This window comes from Solanum tuberosum, unplaced genomic scaffold (genome assembly GCF_000226075.1).
Source record: "Solanum tuberosum cultivar DM 1-3 516 R44 unplaced genomic scaffold, SolTub_3.0 scf00047, whole genome shotgun sequence".
Lineage (NCBI taxonomy): Eukaryota > Viridiplantae > Streptophyta > Magnoliopsida > Solanales > Solanaceae > Solanum > Solanum tuberosum.
This window is the reverse complement of record NW_006238973.1, coordinates 2,125,961-2,145,075: the sequence shown is the minus strand read 5'-3', so window position 1 is coordinate 2,145,075 and position 19,115 is coordinate 2,125,961. Positions and strand designations below refer to the sequence as shown.

Genomic DNA, 19,115 nt, shown 5'->3' with positions numbered 1-19,115 from the left:
TCCATATAACCCGAATTTCGGGTTAACGGGTTTTGCTTAAACCTTAGCGACTTGCAAAACCAGACACCATTACCAATACCTCTACAGGTTCTTCAATGGCGCTTATAATCCAAAACCCATTTCTATTTTCTACAAAATTATCACAAAGTCGTGGCCTTTTACACTGTTTTTCTGCTGTTTCACAAAAGCCCCTCAGGTTAGTAAATAAGCCAATGTAGAAATATATACATTGAATTTTGATTTTTTTTTCTTTTTTTCCTGACTTGAGTTTTGTTTGGAATTGGATTTTATATTCAGATATGCTGTTCTTGGTGCTGGATTTGCTGGATTGTCTGTGGCTTGGCATTTGTTGCAAGTATCCCCAATTCCCCACTTTGTCTTTACATATAGTTATTGCCTATGGAGTTCTACTTGCACTTTCTTAGGAGGCAAAAAGTTAATAACTTTTTCGTTAATCCAAAGGTGAAAAGGCTTTTAAGTTATAGTGTTAGGCAGTGGCGGAGCCAGGTAGCGCCAAGGGGTTATCCGAACCCCACTGAAATTACATTGTTTATACATGTTTAGATTATGTTTTTTAATGTATATTTAGTAATGTTGACCCCTTTGGGTTTTTCGTGTGTTTACTTTATATTTTGAACGCTCTTAATGAAACCAATCCTATTAGGTTATGTTAGGTAATTACATGTAATTGTTTATAAGAAGTGGATTGGTAACCTGAGAAATGGGGTAATTAATTTGTAAAAAATATCTGGTGTATATATATTTAGTAGTCATTTGGACATGACTTCAGTGATATTGGTAAAATATTGTATTTTAAGTTAAGTTGAAAATGGGTATTTTGAAGTTGAAGTTGTGTTTAAACATGTATTTCACTTGAAAAAATATTGAAGTTTTCTGGGGGGAAATTGAGTTCTCCGCTATCGGAAACAACCTTTCTATCCCACAAAGGTAGGGTAGGGTCTGCATACATCCTGCCCTCCCCAGACGCTACTTGTGGTAAGTATGCTGTTGTTGTCCATGGGAAAATTTCTCTGGACCACATTTTCAAGTTTGGAGTAAAAACTGAAACAATGTTTAACCAAACAGGTTTTGTGGAATTTTCTTTTTTGAGAAGAGGCAAAAAAATAAATTATGTCCAAATGGGCCCGATCCTTCTTTTTACAAATTCGTTTTATCCAAGTCTAGAAATTCTTTATACCATTAGCATAAATAACTTAGTTCCGTTGACAGATTAGTTTTATCTGTGAGTCTTAATGCTAAGTTACATATGGCAGCTTCTTTTTTCCTTTTCCGTTCAATTAGCATAGGCAGCTAATTACAGCTGCATCTTTTTTATGTTTTATAGCAAAGTTCAGAGGAATCAAATCTTTGCATAGACATATACGATGAAGTTGGCATTGGTGGAGGTGCATCTGGAATGTCTGGTGGACTCCTTCATCCCTATTCCCCCAAAGGTACATGCGAACGGTTTTATCAGGAGGAGACAACTCATTGGACTTCAGAGTTCTTCCTTCAAATTAGTTCCTTTTATTCGTCTCTTAGCATTCACTTAAAGATAAAATAATTTATTTTGATATAATCCCTTTCTGAGATTTTTTTTTTTTTTGAACATTGGTAAAGTTATAATCCCTTTCTGAGATTTAACTCACAATTTGCAGTTAAGCTTCTGTGGCGGGGAGAAGAGTGCTGGAAAGAAAGTTTAAAGCTTCTAAATGTTGCTGAAGATGCTCGATCTTCCAAGTCCTTAGACATGGTTATGCCCAAAACTGGGCTAAAAGAAGGCGACTTTATAGTCAGGAGAAGGTTAGTAGTATAAAACATGCAATATGTAAACTGCTAGGACGTCTCGTTTTTTTTTTTTGATAATAATAAGATCTCATTGATGTTTGCGCAAAAATAGAATACAGGGAGTATACTAAAATGTAGAAAACCTAGAAAAAGATATGTTTTTCTAATAACAACACCAAGTCTTATATACCTACAGGGATCTTATGTGGGCAAAGGGAATAAGGGATAAGAGGCTAATCCTCAACTGTTCTGCTAAGACATTTGGTATATAATTTTGGGTATATTGGTAATAAATTCAAATTCTAGATGTAAAAATGTGATTCCTTTTCCATTTGATGTTAATATTTTCAGTTTAAATTACTGACAAAAAAGTTTAGTTTAAATAAATATTCACTGTTCCATCCTGCTTAAAATTGTTTTGACATCCATTTATCTTTAGCATCAGATAAAGCATATCATTCTATTAGCAAATCGCTTGTTTCTGTTAACTTGTATGTTCTGCAGCAGTCATCACTCATGATTGAACTGCAGCAGCTTATCTGAGCTTACAAGTGAACCTTTTCTTTCTTTAAATATGTTCACTACCACAAGTTGGAAACTGTCATGTACATTGTACACTTTAGTCAACCCACTCCCCTATCTTTTGGTCCTTCGTTGTGCTTATACTTTCTTTGTACTATATGGAAGAGGTATAACCATCTTTTTACAGTCTAAACATATTGGTTTTGAATGATCCACAGCGGACTCGTGAGACCAGTGCTCTCTGTGAAGAATATGCACATGATGAATGATGTGAGTGCATCAAATTATTACATGCAACAAGAAACTTATATGTAATTTCATGATTATGGGTAATTGTCTTCTTTTCCTTGAGTAGAATGCTCAAAACTGCATTGCCAGCTGCAGAATTGAGTCGATTCACAAGGATGCTGCACAGAAGCTTGTACCTGATTTGTGTGTGCCCCTGGACTTAGCCTTCCATATGCCTGAAGCCGTGAATGTTAATCCTCAGAATTATCTTGAGGTTTGAAGGGAGAAATCCTGTAACTATAGAACTCTGAACAGGTCTTTTTCCTTTGTATCATTAAAAAAATTTCTTACTTTTGATTATCTTTCAGGCTCTCTACTTAGCATGCAAAACTTTTGTGAAATCCAAGTGCAGTTTGGGCATTTCATGTAAAGAGTTAAATTTGCACAAGGAATCAGTTCTTAATCTTCTAGAATTAGCAGGTATGCTATTGAATCACCTTAGCTTCCTCAGGTCCTTACAATAGTTTTGTATCACCAGAAAGAATGTAGCCAAGAAGTGGGTTCTCAATTCTCGTATTCTCTTTCCATGTTCTCCATTCAAGTTGTTAGGCTTCCTTTGGTAGTTCAAATGGGAGACTTCCCCGTATGAATATTTTAACTCAGCTAGTTACTTGGTGAAAATCGGTCAATCTCCTTGCTTCTCATGTGGATTTTCAGATACATTTTTTAACTTTTGGGTCAGGCTGGAAGGTGATCCTAATTGTTATTCTGAAAAGCAGTTCCTGAGAAACTTTTGACAGTTCTGGTCTTTCAAAAAGATAGAAGGTGCATTTGAACTTGGTGAACTTTTTTCAAGAAAGAGAAGTATGAGAATGTGCTTCATGAAGTGTTTCTACAACAGTTCCTAGTGAAAGTTCATATGTAGATATGCTACCTATTTCAAAAAAAAAAAGAAGAAGTTCATATGTAGATATGTTTTTGAAACAGTTTTTTGGTAACTAAAACAATCAATCAACTATGCCTCTTTATGATTAACTTGCTTTATACAACAGAACACGGGTAATACTAATTAATTTTGTTTCTCTAAGGTTATGAAAGCTAAATTAGAAGGTTGCACAATCACCCACATTTCTTGCTTCCCTAAACAAATAAGGAAAGTTAACTTTGTACTCCACTTCTAGCCCCACCAAAGATATTGTTAAGACAGACTTCCAACAATGAACACCTTTATCTTCTGTAGAGTCTAGTCAAGCTCGGAGTTGGAGTTTTGACCTATTATAGGGGTTTTCTTGCAGATTGTGCTAGTGTTTAGAGCAGATTGATTTATGAATTTAGATGGTTCTGTTTTTCCATGATCTTGTCAAATCCTAATGATTAGCATATTCTTTTCAGGTGATTATGATGCAGTGATCGTATGTCTAGGTTCTGGAGCAGCCTTTCTTCCTGAACTCTCTGGAAGGCTTCCTTTGAGAATGTGTAGGGGTGTTATTGCTCACTTGCAGCTCCCTGATCACATCAGGTACATGTATAGGGGTGTTATTGCTCATTGAATATCGCCATTTTCTTGATATATCCTCATGTTGAGAAAAATGTCGATATTGGTTTATTTGTGTAGTCTCCCCACTTATCATGAATATATTTCTTTAGCAATGTAGTGACAGGTATATGGGAAGTACTGAATGTCCTATTTTTAGATACCTTGATATGAAGTCATATATTATACTTTGATTTACATTAGCCTCTCATGATTGTGATAGGCTAATTGTAACTACCTTCCCATTTTCGTGAACCCTGCATTTCACTCCATAGACCAAGGTGTGTCAAGGGAATCGTGTGCAGATGTTTTTTGAAACATGGACACAATTTAGACTATTAACCCGAATAGCTTATGCACAGCCAAAACTGCCAGGATATGGACTGCAACTGATCCAAACTTTCTTCGTGATGCTATTCCAGCGCCTTCTGTCCCTTTATTCTTCTTTCTAGATGAGAAATATTTGTAGAGTTTTATAAGAATTTGGGTAGATTGAGTTTATCCATTCTGATTTCTAACATGAGGGACTTGTGCTCAAGCCTAGATCAATTTTCAACCTATCATCATGTTCCAAGTTCAAAAAAAAAAAACTCTCAAAACCTTTTTCATGTGTCCTCTTCCTTCTTTTCTTTCTGTGTTGAGTATCCGGGGCACATAGTTTCTTGTTCAAACTATTTTAACATCCATTGCCTCCAACATGCAACTAATTAGAAGTATTTGTGAATGATAAACTTCAGAGAGGATTATCCAGAAAACAGCCCCTCTATACTTTCAGATGCATGGCTTGCTGTCCAAGGACCTCAAACATTGTATTTGGGGTCAACATGGGAATGGAAATCGAGGAATTTTTCGAGACACGTTCCCCAAGAAGAAGCCTCCAAAGCTCTTGCAGAGTTACTACCGAAGGCATCTGCTGTATATCCAGCTATAAAGAATTGGACCGTAAAAGGAACATGTGCAGGGCTAAGGGCAATGCCGCCACTCACTGCAGAAGGATCACTTCCACTCTTGGGTTGTGTAGATGAATTCATTGGCGGCCCAACAGAATGTAAGTACTGGTTATTTACAGGGCTTGGTTCCAGGGGTTTGTTCTACCATGCTTTGCTTGGAAAACTGATGGCACAGGCTGTTCTTTCATGTAATGAAGACTTGATCCCTTCTGAATTAACGTCATGGAAGCATCGAGTGAAGCAATAAAAGAGGATGCCAAATCGTATTATTATTTTCAATAATATTAGACTGGCACGGGCTCTTGATAAAACGACATGGATAGTGATGATTCATATAGTCGATCCCTACTTGCTTAGGATTGAGGCTTAGTAGTTGTTGTATAGAAGTAGTTTAGCAGTCTCCGACGTGTTCACTTCCTTTCTGGAGGGAAATGATAGTTTTGTTCGACTTTAACAACAAAACGTTGACGTTGTGTATTAGTGTAAATCAGGTACTAATTTTGGAACCTAGACATTTGATTAACAGGCCATGTTTCTATAGTTTTACCTGTATGTTCTTCAAGGTAGCTTTCAAAGAAATGTGATGGCAAAATTTACTGGAAGGATCATGTGTTAACTACTTTTAAGAGGAGTTGAGAGCTTATAATTTTGTATGGTTTACAGAAGATCTGTAAGCACCACAACATTCTGCTTGAAACCATATTTATAGAGATGATTAACATTTGGTTGACTATCAGAACTCAAATTCAATTGTTAAACTTTTTGACTATTATGTAATGTAAGAAAAGAAAGAAGTTTTTTATTGATTTTTGTACAGAATAAGAGAGAATGATTTGATCTACATCACTTTCCAACCAGAGGTTTCTTTCCTTGTGTAATTAAGTTCAAGCCTCATTTGCCTTCATTTTTTTCTTTAAAAAAAATAATCTGTTCCCTTCTTTTGTAACGTAATAACTGCTTCAAACCCAAATAATCCATTCATGAAAGCACTTATCTCTCTTTGGTGGGCTTTTACCTTTCAAATAGAAGAGGGAGGTAATTGCAGTAGGAGAACCCTTAAACCCCTCAGATCACCCAACCTAGCTACTTGGATAATGAAATTGAGGTTACTTCACATTGTTTTTTGACACGCCTATCTTTGTTTTAGAAAAATTCCCTCCCCCTCCGGTTTAGTAGGATGCCGCACCTTGGACTTGATCTTTTTCTTTCTTTTTAAATTGTACAAGCAAATAAACTGCAAGCTTCTTTATTTTCTTTATACTTTCTTAGACTTCAGTTTTTTCTTGAAATACGTTCTTCATTTTTGGGGTCTTTCCATCAACTCTCATTTATTGATTTGGCATCTAGAAAGAAAGAATTAAGGAACAATAAAACACAACGAAATTGAAAGATTGTGGCCAAATAAATTTAATATATAAAATGTAGGATAACTATAAGGATATAATAATAACTAGTAATTACAATTATTTTTTTTGTGCACAGCTAGCCTTTGTTCTCCAGCCAAATGGTACTATCTTCATCCAACAACATGCCAGCAGCAAAAAATATCCTTCCTTGTATATGGAGAAAAAAAAGGAAGTTGAATTGGTTTCAATTTGTTTAGACAGTGTAGTGTTGTTGAATGGTTTCAATATCTAGTCCCTTTAGCTTGACAACTGATTCAACATGTCCCTTAAGTGTGTGGAGCTCCCTCAGCCTTGCAACTTCAGCACGACGTTTAGCTTGTTCAGCAATCTCAGACAGTTCCCTATAGTTCTTGTCATTGAATAGGCCACTGGCTTCGGGTGTCTGGAGACCATGAAGAGTACGTTGAGCTAGAGCCCATTGTGCTTCCCTCTCACCCCTTCCATAGTCCTTCTTGGTTGTGAAGGCAGTCTAAGGTATTCAAGAAACAAAAATACTAATTAGTCAAGAACAAAATTCAATGAAATTTTCTTCATGTTTTGGTGATTTGTTGCTTGTTTTTTTACCTTGTTTTGGATCATTGTGTCCCATGCCCTTCCACTCAAGCCGAAACGGATGATGAATTTAAGAACATCTTGAGGTAAGTAGGTAATAATAGTGTAGACCCAGATGACTGCTGCCCATCCCCAGCCAACTCCCTTGATCCTGGCGAATTCCCAGTCTGCATATACAGCAAGCACTGTAGCAACCTGAAAGTTATGAATTTTAATTAGCTATATATTCAAATGGAAGTACTTTTGAGTCGAATAATTCATTCAAGTTGTCATACTCCAAGACTCACCAATTGGGCTGCAAAGAAAGCTCCTACGAGCATAAGTCCAGGACATTCCACAAAGGACCAGCTTCGTGACCTGGTCACGAAGATGAGAGCTTGACTGATAATACTCACTTGAAGGTAAAGTGCAGCTGTAAGCTCATTTGGAGAGTTTCTGATTGATCGAACATGGAAGTTTTCCTGCACGTATATGATGATTTTTTCGGTTTAGTTTCATTTTGTGTTTCATGTTAGGGTGAGAATCTTAATACTTACAGTGAAGAAATCAGTGTCTGCTGCAAGGTAGAAGAACACAACAGTCATGATAGCTTGGTAGGTTCCGAGGACAACACCAGTGGCAAAGATTTCATTCAGTTTCCATGAGTCGGGCAATGGAGATGGCTTAACCCTGTCCTTAGAGATGGTCATGATGGTTCCGTCATTAAGTATGGCAATGATAAGGACCATGAAGGGAGAGAAGTCGAACTTCCAGATAAGGGCAATGAGCATGAATCCCATCACAACACGGATTGTAATGGAAACAGCATAGATTGTGTAGTTCTTCATCCTCTGGAAGATGGCTCTGCTTGTCAACACAGCACTCACAATGACACTAAGACCTGGCTCAGTCAAGACGATATCAGATGCACTCCTAGCAGCGTCTGTTGCGTCATCCACAGCAATACCAATATCTGCCTTCTTGAGTGCTGGTGCGTCATTCACTCCGTCTCCTGTCATACCACAGATGTGTTTCCTATCTTGGAGCTTCTTCACAATCTCGTATTTATGCTCTGGGAAGACTCCAGCAAAACCATCAGCCTTTTCAATTAGCTCATCGACGGGAATTGAAGCAATGGCTGCATCCTTGTGCTCTCCAAGAAGAGCTGAAGAAGGATACATGTTGGTTCCCATGCCAAGCCTACGTGCAGTTTCCTTACCGATGGCAAGCTGGTCACCAGTGATCATCTTGACAGCAACCCCAAGTTCAAGAGCTTTGCGGATAGTTTCAGCACTGTCGTGCCTTGGAGGATCAAAAAGGGGCAAAAGGCCAACAAATTCCCAAGGTGAGCCTTCACTTTCCTTGCTCTTCTCAGGTACAGTCTGCATAGATACCACATAATCACGCTTAATCCACGACGATCAATGATATGATGCATTGATCCAAGCAAAGTCATTATCTTACCTGTCTTGCCAAACCCAAAGAACGAAGGCCACGGTTAGCATAGTCGTCAATGATTTCTAAGGCCTTCTTCCTGATATCTCCTTTGAGCTCACAAAGTTCAATAATCTGGCAAAAAATGACATATGAGATGACAAGCACTAAGAATACATGAAGCGAAGGGAAACTCAGAAACACCATCTTACTTGCTCGGGAGCTCCTTTGCTAGCCCTGTGCCAGTTTCCTTTGTCATCGATATAGGTAATGGCTGTACGCTTTTCAACTGGATTGAAAGGCAAGAAGTGAACCTCTTGGATGCCTGCTCTTGCCTGCAATGTGACAAAGAAACATAAATGGTCAGTTTACAACTTCTTGGAATACTGAAAAATGTACTAATATCACCTAATAACAAAACATATTACCTCCTTAGGATCACCCAACATGTTAACGATACAAGTATCAATAGCATCTTGGTTCTCGATCCTGGAAGCCCTAGCCCCAAGCAACATAACAGTGTCCTTGGTCGCATCTTTAGGGAAAACCTACAACCACCGTTACGCATTGATAGCGCTTTAGCCTTCATGTTTCCTCAGAAAAAAACTATAATAATCATGATAAAAATGTATAATGTTGCCCTGATTACCAACCTCAATTAAGTTTTTGTCAACAGTGAGCTTGTTGAGGGTGAGGGTACCAGTTTTGTCACTGCAAAGAACATCCATACCAGCCATTTCCTCAATAGCAGTCATCCTCTTAGTAATGGCACCTTGTTGTGCAAGCCTATGAGATCCAATAGCCATGGTCACAGATAAGACTGTTGGCATGGCAATTGGGATACCTCCGATGAGCAACACAAGCAAGTTGTCGATTCCATCTCTGTATTTACGCTGCTGAATTGGGTACATCACTATTATCTCAATCACCATTCCTACTGCAATAGAGCAAATACAGAAGTTTCCGATGGCTGTCAACACCTGTGATCATCATCACAATCCAAATCCAAAATTTAGAAATCCCCAATCACACCAAATGATTCTTTAAATTTATATCACAAACACATTTCTTTTACCTTCTGGAAATGGCCAACATTGTTTGTGCTGTCCACAAGGTGAGCAGCCTTTCCAAAGAAAGTGTGAACACCAGTGGCAATGACAACTGCCTCGATTTCGCCTTGCTTGACAGTGGAACCAGAGAAAACCTCAGCACCAGGGAACTTTGTCGCAGGCAATGACTCACCGGTGAGTGCAGCCTGATCAACCTTTAAAGGATCACCCTCGAGAAGACGAGCATCAGCTGGGACGATATCTCCCAACTTAATGCTAATCAGATCACCTGGAACCAAGATTGAGGCCTCCTCTTCTGACCATTTTCCATCTCTCAAAATCTGGAATCAATAACATTACATATAATATCAATAAATACACTGAGGACTAAAACGCCCGATGAAATTTAAATCCTGCATTCGCCACTGGATAAGTAATTATGGGGTACCTTAGTTTTGGGAGCAAGATTAGCCATAAGGGCAGATGCAGCATTTCCTGCACTATTTTCTTCAATAAAACTGATGGTAGAGTTGATAATAAGCAATACTGTGATACCAACGAAATCTGGCCAATCTGGTGGTTTGCCCTGCAATTTTATTTTCAAGATTTCACCATTACTAAATCAAACACTATCTGGCCATGTAAAAAATGAGAATACAAATCGAGGGTTGCGTTAGAGTGGTAAGTACTCCTTCATCTTTAATCATAGGCTCGTTTTCAAGTCCTAGGTATGAAAGAAAGCATTTTACCCCCCAATGTAGGACTTTCCGACTCTGGCGCGGGAAGTCGCTTTTATTAGGGAGCGTTTTTCCCTCAACTTGAGACTTCCCAACACACATCCGAATTTAGTCGAGTCCCTTGTATGGGAAGTCACATTTCTTAGGGAGCATTTTACCCCTCCATGTGCGATTTTCCAAATTTAGTCAGGCCCTAATATGGGAACTCACCTTTCTGAGGGAGCATTTGCCCCCAATATGGAACTTTCCAGCACGAATTCGAGTTTAGTAATTAGACTCAAGTACAAGTACCAGACACCAGGTGGAAAATCGAAAAATAAATAAATATGAAAATAAGTGAAGTTGTAATTACTCCTCCATTGGCCAACACAATAGCCATGATAGCAGCACACTCCATAACCCATGAGAGAGGATTCCACATGAACCCCAAGAATTTGAGAAGCTTGTTCTCCTACAATAAATTAAAAGCATAGGTAATAATTAATACACATATTCAAGATTTTATTAAAATAAAATATGAAGATTTTTTAAAATAGTAATACTTTTTTCTCTTCAAGTTTGTTGGGGCCAAAAATTTCAATCCTTTTTTGGCCCTCAGCAGACGACAATCCCTCTTTGCTACATTTTAGCTGCTGGAACACTTCCTCCACTGGAATGTTTTCCTGTAACAATCATTTAATCACATATTAAATTTTCTATATTATCGATGTATATTACTTAAATTTCTAAACTTAATTTATTTTTGATAATTCAACTCAAACTATATATGTTAATGTCTTTGCAAAAAGAAAATTCAAATACATACATATTAATATGATTATTTTTATTATGAATTCACTAACTCTAGAAACGAAATTAGTCCTTCATGTCGGGATACTTTTAGTATAAAGGGAAAAATTAAGAAATGAAAGAATAAAGGTGAAAATGAGATAAGAATAGACATATATTCTAGGGATTTCAACTTGAATTCAATGTATATGTATGAAAAAATAATTTTTTATATATATGTGTATGTGTATTCTGAACTCACTAACACCATAAACTTAACGCCTTTATCACTAGGAGTACTTTTAGTTTTATTAAAATTCAAAAAATGTAAGAATATAGGTGCAAAAAAGAGATGTCACTTACAAGGTCAATTTGCTCATTCTTGATATCTTCCAAAGATAAATTAGATGCCATGATGGTGCTAATAATTTATCAAGAGGAACCAAGAAAAGCAAAAATTTAATTTTATTCAAAACATGGAAAAGATGAGAAAGAGTGTTTTGTTGTATTTTTTATTTTTTTTGGAAACTTAAAATACAACAAAACGCCTGTTTTCATCTACCTCTTTAGGTCTCCTTTTATAGATAAATTGGTCTATGGTCACCTTTGAAAATGTCTATAAAAAAGGAGAAACCTTAAAAATACTTTTCTCCCTTAAAAATGGATCATCTTACAATAATTATTTTTATTTTTTAAAAGAATTAGTTATTATTTTCTTGGCCATTTTGTTTTGTGCTTCCTTTTCCTTGTAAATTTCCTTGTTTTTTTTGTTAGAAAAGTTTGACTTAATTTCTTCCACGACAAAATAACTTCTACTAGACTATTGTTTTTGGTTATGATATTGAAGTACCTAGAAGAAAAGGAAATTGTTATAATTTAGATTTTGATTTGTTATACATACTACATAAACCTTACTTAGTGGGTCATTTCTCACTTACTTACTATTTACTCATTAATATTGACTTGAAGAAGGAAAGCAGTCTCATACCTTTTCTATTTCCTTCCCTGTGATTGACTATTTTTTCTTCCTTTTTCCATACTTCAGGAGGAAGAGATCGTCGGGTTCAACTTTTGCATTGTCATTGACTTGGATCACATCATACATAATTAATTTTAATATATTATAAAAAGTAATTTATCGTATTTTTTAGATTAGTCTCACTTATTATGGACGGTTACTAGCACTCCGCTTGTATCTCTTGGTGTCAAAGGGCAGGTTTCTTTCTGGTCTTACCACACACTATTGCGTACGCTTGTCTATCAACCTACTTTGTCAAGAGGTGGTAGGAGCGCAAGAAACATCTCTATCTGTCTTAGTAGTCTAAAAACAAAAAGGGTTCTAGGCTAGAAGGATTATAGTAGGTTGATTGGGAGACTAATGATTTAGATAATCCACCTCAGATGATATAAGATTCAAGTACATTTGTTTGGTTAGTTTATCTTTCTCTTACTTTTTTTTTTGTTTTAAAATTGTACAAGCAAATAAGTTGCAAGCTTCTTTAGTTTCTTTATAATTTCTTAGTCTTTACTTTTTTTTATTGAAATATTCTTCATTTTTAGGGTCTTTCCATCAACTCTCATTTATTGATTTGTAGATCATTCATATATATATATATATATTATTTAAAGTGGGAAGCTTTAAACTTCAAAGTTGGATTACCATTTTATTCCTATACTAAATTAAAATGTTAAAAAACATCCAAATTAATTAAATATTAAATCATAATCATATTTCACACATCAAATTAACTATTTTATGGTAATGTACGGAAATATAATTTTTTTTAGTTGCTTTTAAATTTTAAAAATAGTTTTTGATAGAATATTATAAATGCACTAATAGTACTTAAATGCTTTAGATGCTCAACTCAATGACTCCAGTGAGGGGTCTTTCGTTTCGTCCTCCATTATTCTCATAACACTTCTCCCATTAAATAATAATAACCTTTTTCTCCGATTTTATTTTTGAAAAATTGTTCATAGAATTAATCACACAATGCTCTTATTTATTACAATTTTGAGATTATACATTTTGTATCTTGATTTAACCAAAAAAAATGTTCTTGAATATGTATTTATATTTGTGAGTGAAAGTAAGATATGCTTGTTTTCTTCACATCACAAGTTTCTCCCAAAGACTCATGATATTAATTATTATGAATCTATTCTTTATAATATAAAAGTTTGAGTTTGTCTTCTTCACGATTCGTGACTCATATCTAATAAACTATTATGTTGCTACTCTTAATATCCATAAGTCTCGTGCTTTGACTATTATTTAATAAATCCATCTTTTTATTTTGATCCTTACTCAAGGTTTTGTATTATTTTTTTCATCTATGTTGTTATGATCAAAGTCTAAAGAAGGATGTGTATGATGTATCTTTTCTTCTCTATTTTCTCTTTATAAGACTTCTTAAATTTATGTTCTATGAATTTGTGATTGTCGTAAGTCTGTATTTTTATTTGAGCTCATCATTCCAATGGATCTATAATAATTTACCCCACAAACTAGTAGAAAGAAAGATATAAGAAGGAGCAATAGATCTCATTGAAAGTGAAAAAATTGTGGAGACAAAACAGGTTTGGTCTAGCAAAATAAAATTTAATACATAAGATATAGGAAACTACAAGGAAATAATAATAACTAGTAATTACAGTTTCTTTTTATGCACAGCTAGCCTTTGTTCTTAAGCCAAATGCTATAATCTTCATTCAACAAAATGCCAGCAGAAAAAACTGTCCTTCCTTGTATGGAGAAAAAAAAGTTCAATTGATTTCAACTTGTTTAGACAGTATAGTGTTGTTGAATGGTTTCAATATCTAGTCCCTTTAGCTTGACAACTGATTCAACATGTCCCTTAAGTGTGTGGAGCTCCCTCAGCCTTGCAACTTCAGCACGACGTTTAGCTTGTTCAGCAATCTCAGACAGTTCCCTGTAGTTCTTGTCGTTGAATAGGCCAGCGGCTTCAGGTGTCTGGAGACCATGAAGTGTACGTTGCGCTAGAGCCCATTGTGCTTCCCTCTCACCCCTTCCATAGTCCTTCTTGGTTGTGAAGGCAGTCTAAGGTATTCAAGAAACAAAAATACTAATTAGTCAAGAACAAAATTCAATGAAATTTTCTTCATGTTTTGGTGATTTGTTGCTTGTTTTTTTACCTTGTTTTGGATCATTGTGTCCCATGCCCTTCCACTCAAGCCGAAACGGATGATGAATTTAAGAACATCTTGAGGTAAGTAGGTAATAATAGTGTAGACCCAGATGACTGCTGCCCATCCCCAGCCAACTCCCTTGATCCTGGCGAATTCCCAGTCTGCATATACAGCAAGCACTGTAGCAACCTGAAAGTTATGAATTTTGGTTAGCTGTATATTCAAATGGAGTACTTTTGGGTCGAATAATTCATTCAGGTTGTCGTATTACAATACTCACCAATTGGGCTGCAAAGAAAGCTCCTACGAGCATAAGGCCAGGGCGTTCCACAAAGGACCAGCTTCGTGACCTGGTCACGAAGATGAGAGCTTGACTGATGATACTCACTTGAAGGTAAAGTGCAGCTGTAAGCTCATTTGGAGAGTTTCTGATTGATCGAACATGGAAGTTTTCCTGCACATAAATAACGATTTTGTTAGTGTAATTTCATGTTGTGTTTCATGTTAGGGGGAGAATCTTAATACTTACAGTGAAGAAATCAGTGTCAGCTGCAAGGTAGAAGAACACAACAGTCATGATAGCTTGGTAGGTTCCGAGGACAACACCAGTGGCAAAGATTTCATTCAGTTTCCATGAGTCGGGCAATGGAGATGGCACAACCCTGTCCTTAGAGATGGTCATGATGGTTCCGTCATTGAGTATGGCAATGATAAGGACCATAAAGGGAGAGAAGTCGAACTTCCAGATAAGGGCAATGAGCATGAATCCCATCACAACACGGATTGTGATGGAAACTGCATAGATTGTGTAGTTCTTCATCCTCTGGAAGATGGCTCTGCTTGTTAGCACAGCACTCACGATGACACTAAGACCTGGCTCAGTCAAGACGATATCAGATGCACTTCTAGCAGCGTCTGTTGCGTCATCCACAGCAATACCAATGTCTGCCTTCTTGAGTGCTGGTGCATCATTCACTCCATCTCCCGTCATACCACAAATGTGTTTCATATCTTGGAGCTTCTTCACGATCTCGTATTTATGCTCTGGGAAGACTCCAGCAAAACCATCTGCCTTTTCAATTAGCTCATCGACGGGAATTGAAGCAATGGCTGCATCCTTGTGCTCTCCAAGAAGAGCTGAAGAAGGATACATGTTGGTTCCCATGCCAAGCCTACGTGCAGTTTCCTTACCGATGGCAAGCTGGTCACCAGTGATCATCTTGACAGCAACCCCAAGTTCAAGAGCTTTGCGGATAGTTTCAGCACTGTCGTGCCTTGGAGGATCAAAAAGGGGCAAAAGGCCAACAAACTCCCAAGGTGAGCCTTCACTTTCCTTGTTCTTCTCAGGTACAGTCTGCATAAATACCAAATAATCATGCTTAATTCACGACGATTAATGATATGATGCATTGATCCAAACAAAGTTGCTTACCTGTCTTGCCAAACCCAAAGAACGAAGGCCACGGTTGGCATAGTCGTCAATGATTTCTAAGGCCTTCTTCTTGATATCTCCCTTGAGCTCACAAAGTTCAATAATCTGGCGAAAATGACATGTGAGATGACAAACACTAAAAATACATGAAGCAACGGAAATATAAAAACACTATCTTACTTGCTCGGGAGCTCCTTTGCTAGCCCTGTGCCAGTTTCCTTTGTCATCGATATAGGTAATGGCTGTACGCTTTTCAACTGGATTGAAAGGCAAGAAGTGAACCTCTTGGATGCCTGCTCTTGCCTGCAATGTGACAAAGAAACATACATGGTCAATTTACAACTTCTTGGAATGCTGAAAAATGTACTAATGTCACCTAATAATAAAACATATTACCTCCTTAGGATCACCCAACATGTTAACGATACAAGTATCAATAGCATCCTGGTTTTCGATCCTGGAAGCCCTAGCACCAAGCAACATAACAGTATCCTTGTCTGCATCTTTAGGGAAAACCTACAACCACCGTTACGCATTGATAGCGCTTTAGCCTTCATGTTTCCTCAGAAAAAAACTATAATAATCATGATAAAAAGGAATAACGTTGTCCTGATTACCAACCTCAATTAAGTTTTTGTCAACAGTGAGCTTGTTGAGGGTGAGGGTACCGGTTTTGTCACTGCAAAGAACATCCATACCAGCCATTTCCTCAATAGCAGTCATCCTCTTAGTAATGGCACCTTGTTGTGCAAGCCTATGAGATCCAATAGCCATGGTCACAGATAAGACTGTTGGCATGGCAATTGGGATACCTCCGATGAGCAACACAAGCAAGTTGTCGATTCCATCTCTGTAGTTACGCTTCTGAATTGGGTACATCACTACTATCTCAATCACCATTCCCACAGCAATAGAGCAGATACAGAAGTTTCCAATGGCTGTCAACACCTATAATTGATCATCATCACGATCCACATCCAAAATTTAGAAATCCCCAAATCACACCAAGTGATTTTTTAAATTTATATCACAAAACACATTTCTTTTACCTTCTGGAAATGGCCAACATTGTTTGTGCTGTCTACAAGATGAGCAGCCTTTCCAAAGAAAGTGTGAACACCAGTGGCAATGACAATTGCCTCAATTTCTCCTTGCTTGACAGTGGAACCAGAGAAAACCTCAGCACCAGGGAACTTTGTGGCGGGCAATGACTCACCGGTGAGTGCAGCCTGATCAACCTTTAAAGGATCACCCTCGAGAAGACGAGCATCAGCTGGGACGATATCTCCCAACTTAATGCTAATTATATCACCTGGAACCAAGATTGAGGCCTCCTCTTCTGACCATTTTCCATCTCTCAAAATCTAGGATCAATAACATTACATATTATAACATCGATAAATACATTGAGGATTAAAACGCCCAATGAAATTTAAATCCTGCATTCGCCACTGGATAATGGATTATGGGGTACCTTAGTTTTGGGAGCAAGATTAGCCATAAGGGCAGATGCAGCATTTCCTGCACTGTTTTCTTCAATAAAACTGATGGTAGAGTTGATAATGAGCAATACTGTGATACCAACGAAATCTGGCCAATCTGGTGGCTTGCCCTGCAATTTGTTTTTCAAGATTTCACCATTACTAAATCAACATTATTTGTCCATGTCAATATGAAATAACATCTTTGGTGGAGCACTAAGTACTCCTCCATCTATAACCAGAGGCTTGTGCTTGAGCCTTAGGTATGAAAGTCTCTTTTACCTAATGTGGACTTTCGGGTGCGAATCCGGATTTCGTCCGTCCCCAGTATGAAAGTCGTCTTTATTAGAGAGTGTTTATCCCTCAATGTGAGACTTTCCAACACGAATCAGGATTTTGTCCGGTCCCGGTACGGAAAGTCGTTTTTATTAAGGAGCGTATTAACCCTCAATGATGGGACTTTCTAACACGAATTTGGATTTAGTCCCGTCCTAAGGGAAGTCACCTTTACTAAGGAACTTTTTGCCCCTCAATGTGCGACTTTTTAATGGGAATTCGAATTTAGTCAGACTCAAGTACTAGTACCAGACGCAAGGTGAAAAAAAAAAGTAAATATGAAAACTAAGTAAATTTGTAATTACTCCTCCATTGGCCAACACAATAGCCATGATAGCAGCACACTCCATAACCCATGAGAGAGGATTCCACATGAATCCCAAGAACTTGAGAAGCTTGTTATCCTACAAAAAATTAAAAGCAGAGGTTATAATTAATACTCATTTTAAAGATTTTTATTAAAATAAAATATGAACATTATTCTTAAAAAAGAAATTACTTTTTTCTCTTCAAGTTTGTTGGGGCCAAAAATTTCAACCCTTTTTTGGCCCTCAGCAGATGACAATCCCTCTTTGCTACATTTTAGCTGCTGGAACACTTCCTCCACTGGAATGTTTTCCTGTAACAATCATTCAATCCCACATAAAAAAAATTATACTATCGATGTATATTACATAAATTTATAAATTAATTATATTTTGATATTTCGATTCGAACTATGTATGTATATGTGCAAAAAAGGAAAACTAAAATATATACACATGTTCGAAGGATTTCGACTCGAATTCAATATATATTAATTGGAAAATATATATCTTTGAACTCACTAACGCCAAAAACTTAATGCCTTTATCATAGGAGTACTTTTATTTAATTATAAAAAAAATGGAAGAATAAAGGTGAAAAAAGAGATGTAACTTACAAGGTCAATTTGCTCATTCTTGATATCTTCCAAAGATAAATTAGACGCCATGATGATGTTAATAATTTATTAAGAGGAACCAAGAGTAGCAAAAATATTAAATTTATTTAACACATGGAAAAGATGACAAAGAGTGTTTTGTTATATTTTTTTTTAATTTAATGGAGAGAGACTTACTGGCAAAAATAAATTTTGCTCTCTTGTCTCTCTCCTATGTTTTTTGGTGTTTTTATTACTAAAAACTTTTTTTTTTACTTTTCTTGGAAACTCAAAATACAACAAAACGCCTATTTTTCATGTCTCTTTTTGGGTCTCCTTTTATAGACCAATTTTTGGTCTATGGTCACCTTTGAAAATGTCTATAGAAAAGGAGAAACCATCAAAACATTCTTCCCCTTAAAAGATGGATTATCTTACAATAATTATTATTTTTATTTTAAAAAAATAAAATTAGTTACTATTTCTTGGTCATTTTGTTTTGTGCTTCTTCTCCATGTAATTTCCTTGTTTTGTGTTGGAAAAATTTGACTTAATTTGTTCCACTACAAAATAACTACTAGAGTACTAGAATATTCTGTTTTTGGTCTGTTATTGATATACTTAGAAGAAAGGGAAATTATTATAATTTGGATTTGATTTACTATACATACTACGTAAGTAATTTTAATATATTGTAGTAGGCAATTTGTTTTTTTTTTTTTGGACATATACGATGCTCTTTCGGAATATGGGACATGTAAGAGGAATTTAGAATTATTTCTATTCGTGACACCAAGTAAATGACGCTCAATTAGAGTTTATGCATAGAGATGGCAATGAGGCAGGTTGGAGCTTTTGTGGGTGC

General features: G+C 36.6%; 3 protein-coding genes across 3 annotated transcripts; 1 reads left to right on the top strand and 2 right to left on the bottom strand.

The window, feature by feature from the left end:
- The first annotated feature begins 17 nt into the window (after nt 1-17).
- On the top strand, nt 18-5,752 carry LOC102590833 (uncharacterized). The gene is made up of 9 exons (XM_006343674.2): nt 18-196; nt 298-355; nt 1,346-1,454; nt 1,659-1,803; nt 2,529-2,580; nt 2,666-2,812; nt 2,907-3,018; nt 3,931-4,057; nt 4,810-5,752. The coding sequence occupies exons 1-9, from the start codon at nt 96-98 to the stop codon at nt 5,267-5,269; spliced, it is 1,311 nt and encodes a 436-aa protein (XP_006343736.1). The 5' UTR covers nt 18-95; the 3' UTR covers nt 5,270-5,752.
- Nucleotides 5,753-6,413: 661 nt separating this feature from the next.
- LOC102601455 (ATPase 8, plasma membrane-type-like) lies at nt 6,414-11,411 on the bottom strand. Its single transcript, XM_006343627.2, has 13 exons — nt 11,311-11,411; nt 10,722-10,841; nt 10,532-10,630; nt 9,891-10,028; nt 9,469-9,783; nt 9,047-9,373; nt 8,822-8,941; nt 8,606-8,728; nt 8,424-8,528; nt 7,517-8,341; nt 7,268-7,441; nt 6,993-7,175; nt 6,414-6,897 (listed from the first exon to the last, which is right to left on the bottom strand). Exons 1-13 carry the CDS (start codon nt 11,359-11,361, stop codon nt 6,622-6,624), a joined length of 2,856 nt encoding a protein of 951 aa, XP_006343689.1. The 5' UTR covers nt 11,362-11,411; the 3' UTR covers nt 6,414-6,621.
- Nucleotides 11,412-13,575: 2,164 nt separating this feature from the next.
- LOC102601115 (ATPase 8, plasma membrane-type-like) lies at nt 13,576-18,354 on the bottom strand. The gene is made up of 13 exons (XM_006343626.2): nt 18,272-18,354; nt 17,849-17,968; nt 17,655-17,753; nt 17,007-17,144; nt 16,582-16,896; nt 16,154-16,480; nt 15,929-16,048; nt 15,713-15,835; nt 15,533-15,637; nt 14,630-15,454; nt 14,381-14,554; nt 14,107-14,289; nt 13,576-14,011 (listed from the first exon to the last, which is right to left on the bottom strand). The coding sequence occupies exons 1-13, from the start codon at nt 18,320-18,322 to the stop codon at nt 13,736-13,738; spliced, it is 2,856 nt and encodes a 951-aa protein (XP_006343688.1). The 5' UTR covers nt 18,323-18,354; the 3' UTR covers nt 13,576-13,735.
- Nucleotides 18,355-19,115: the final 761 nt, after the last annotated feature.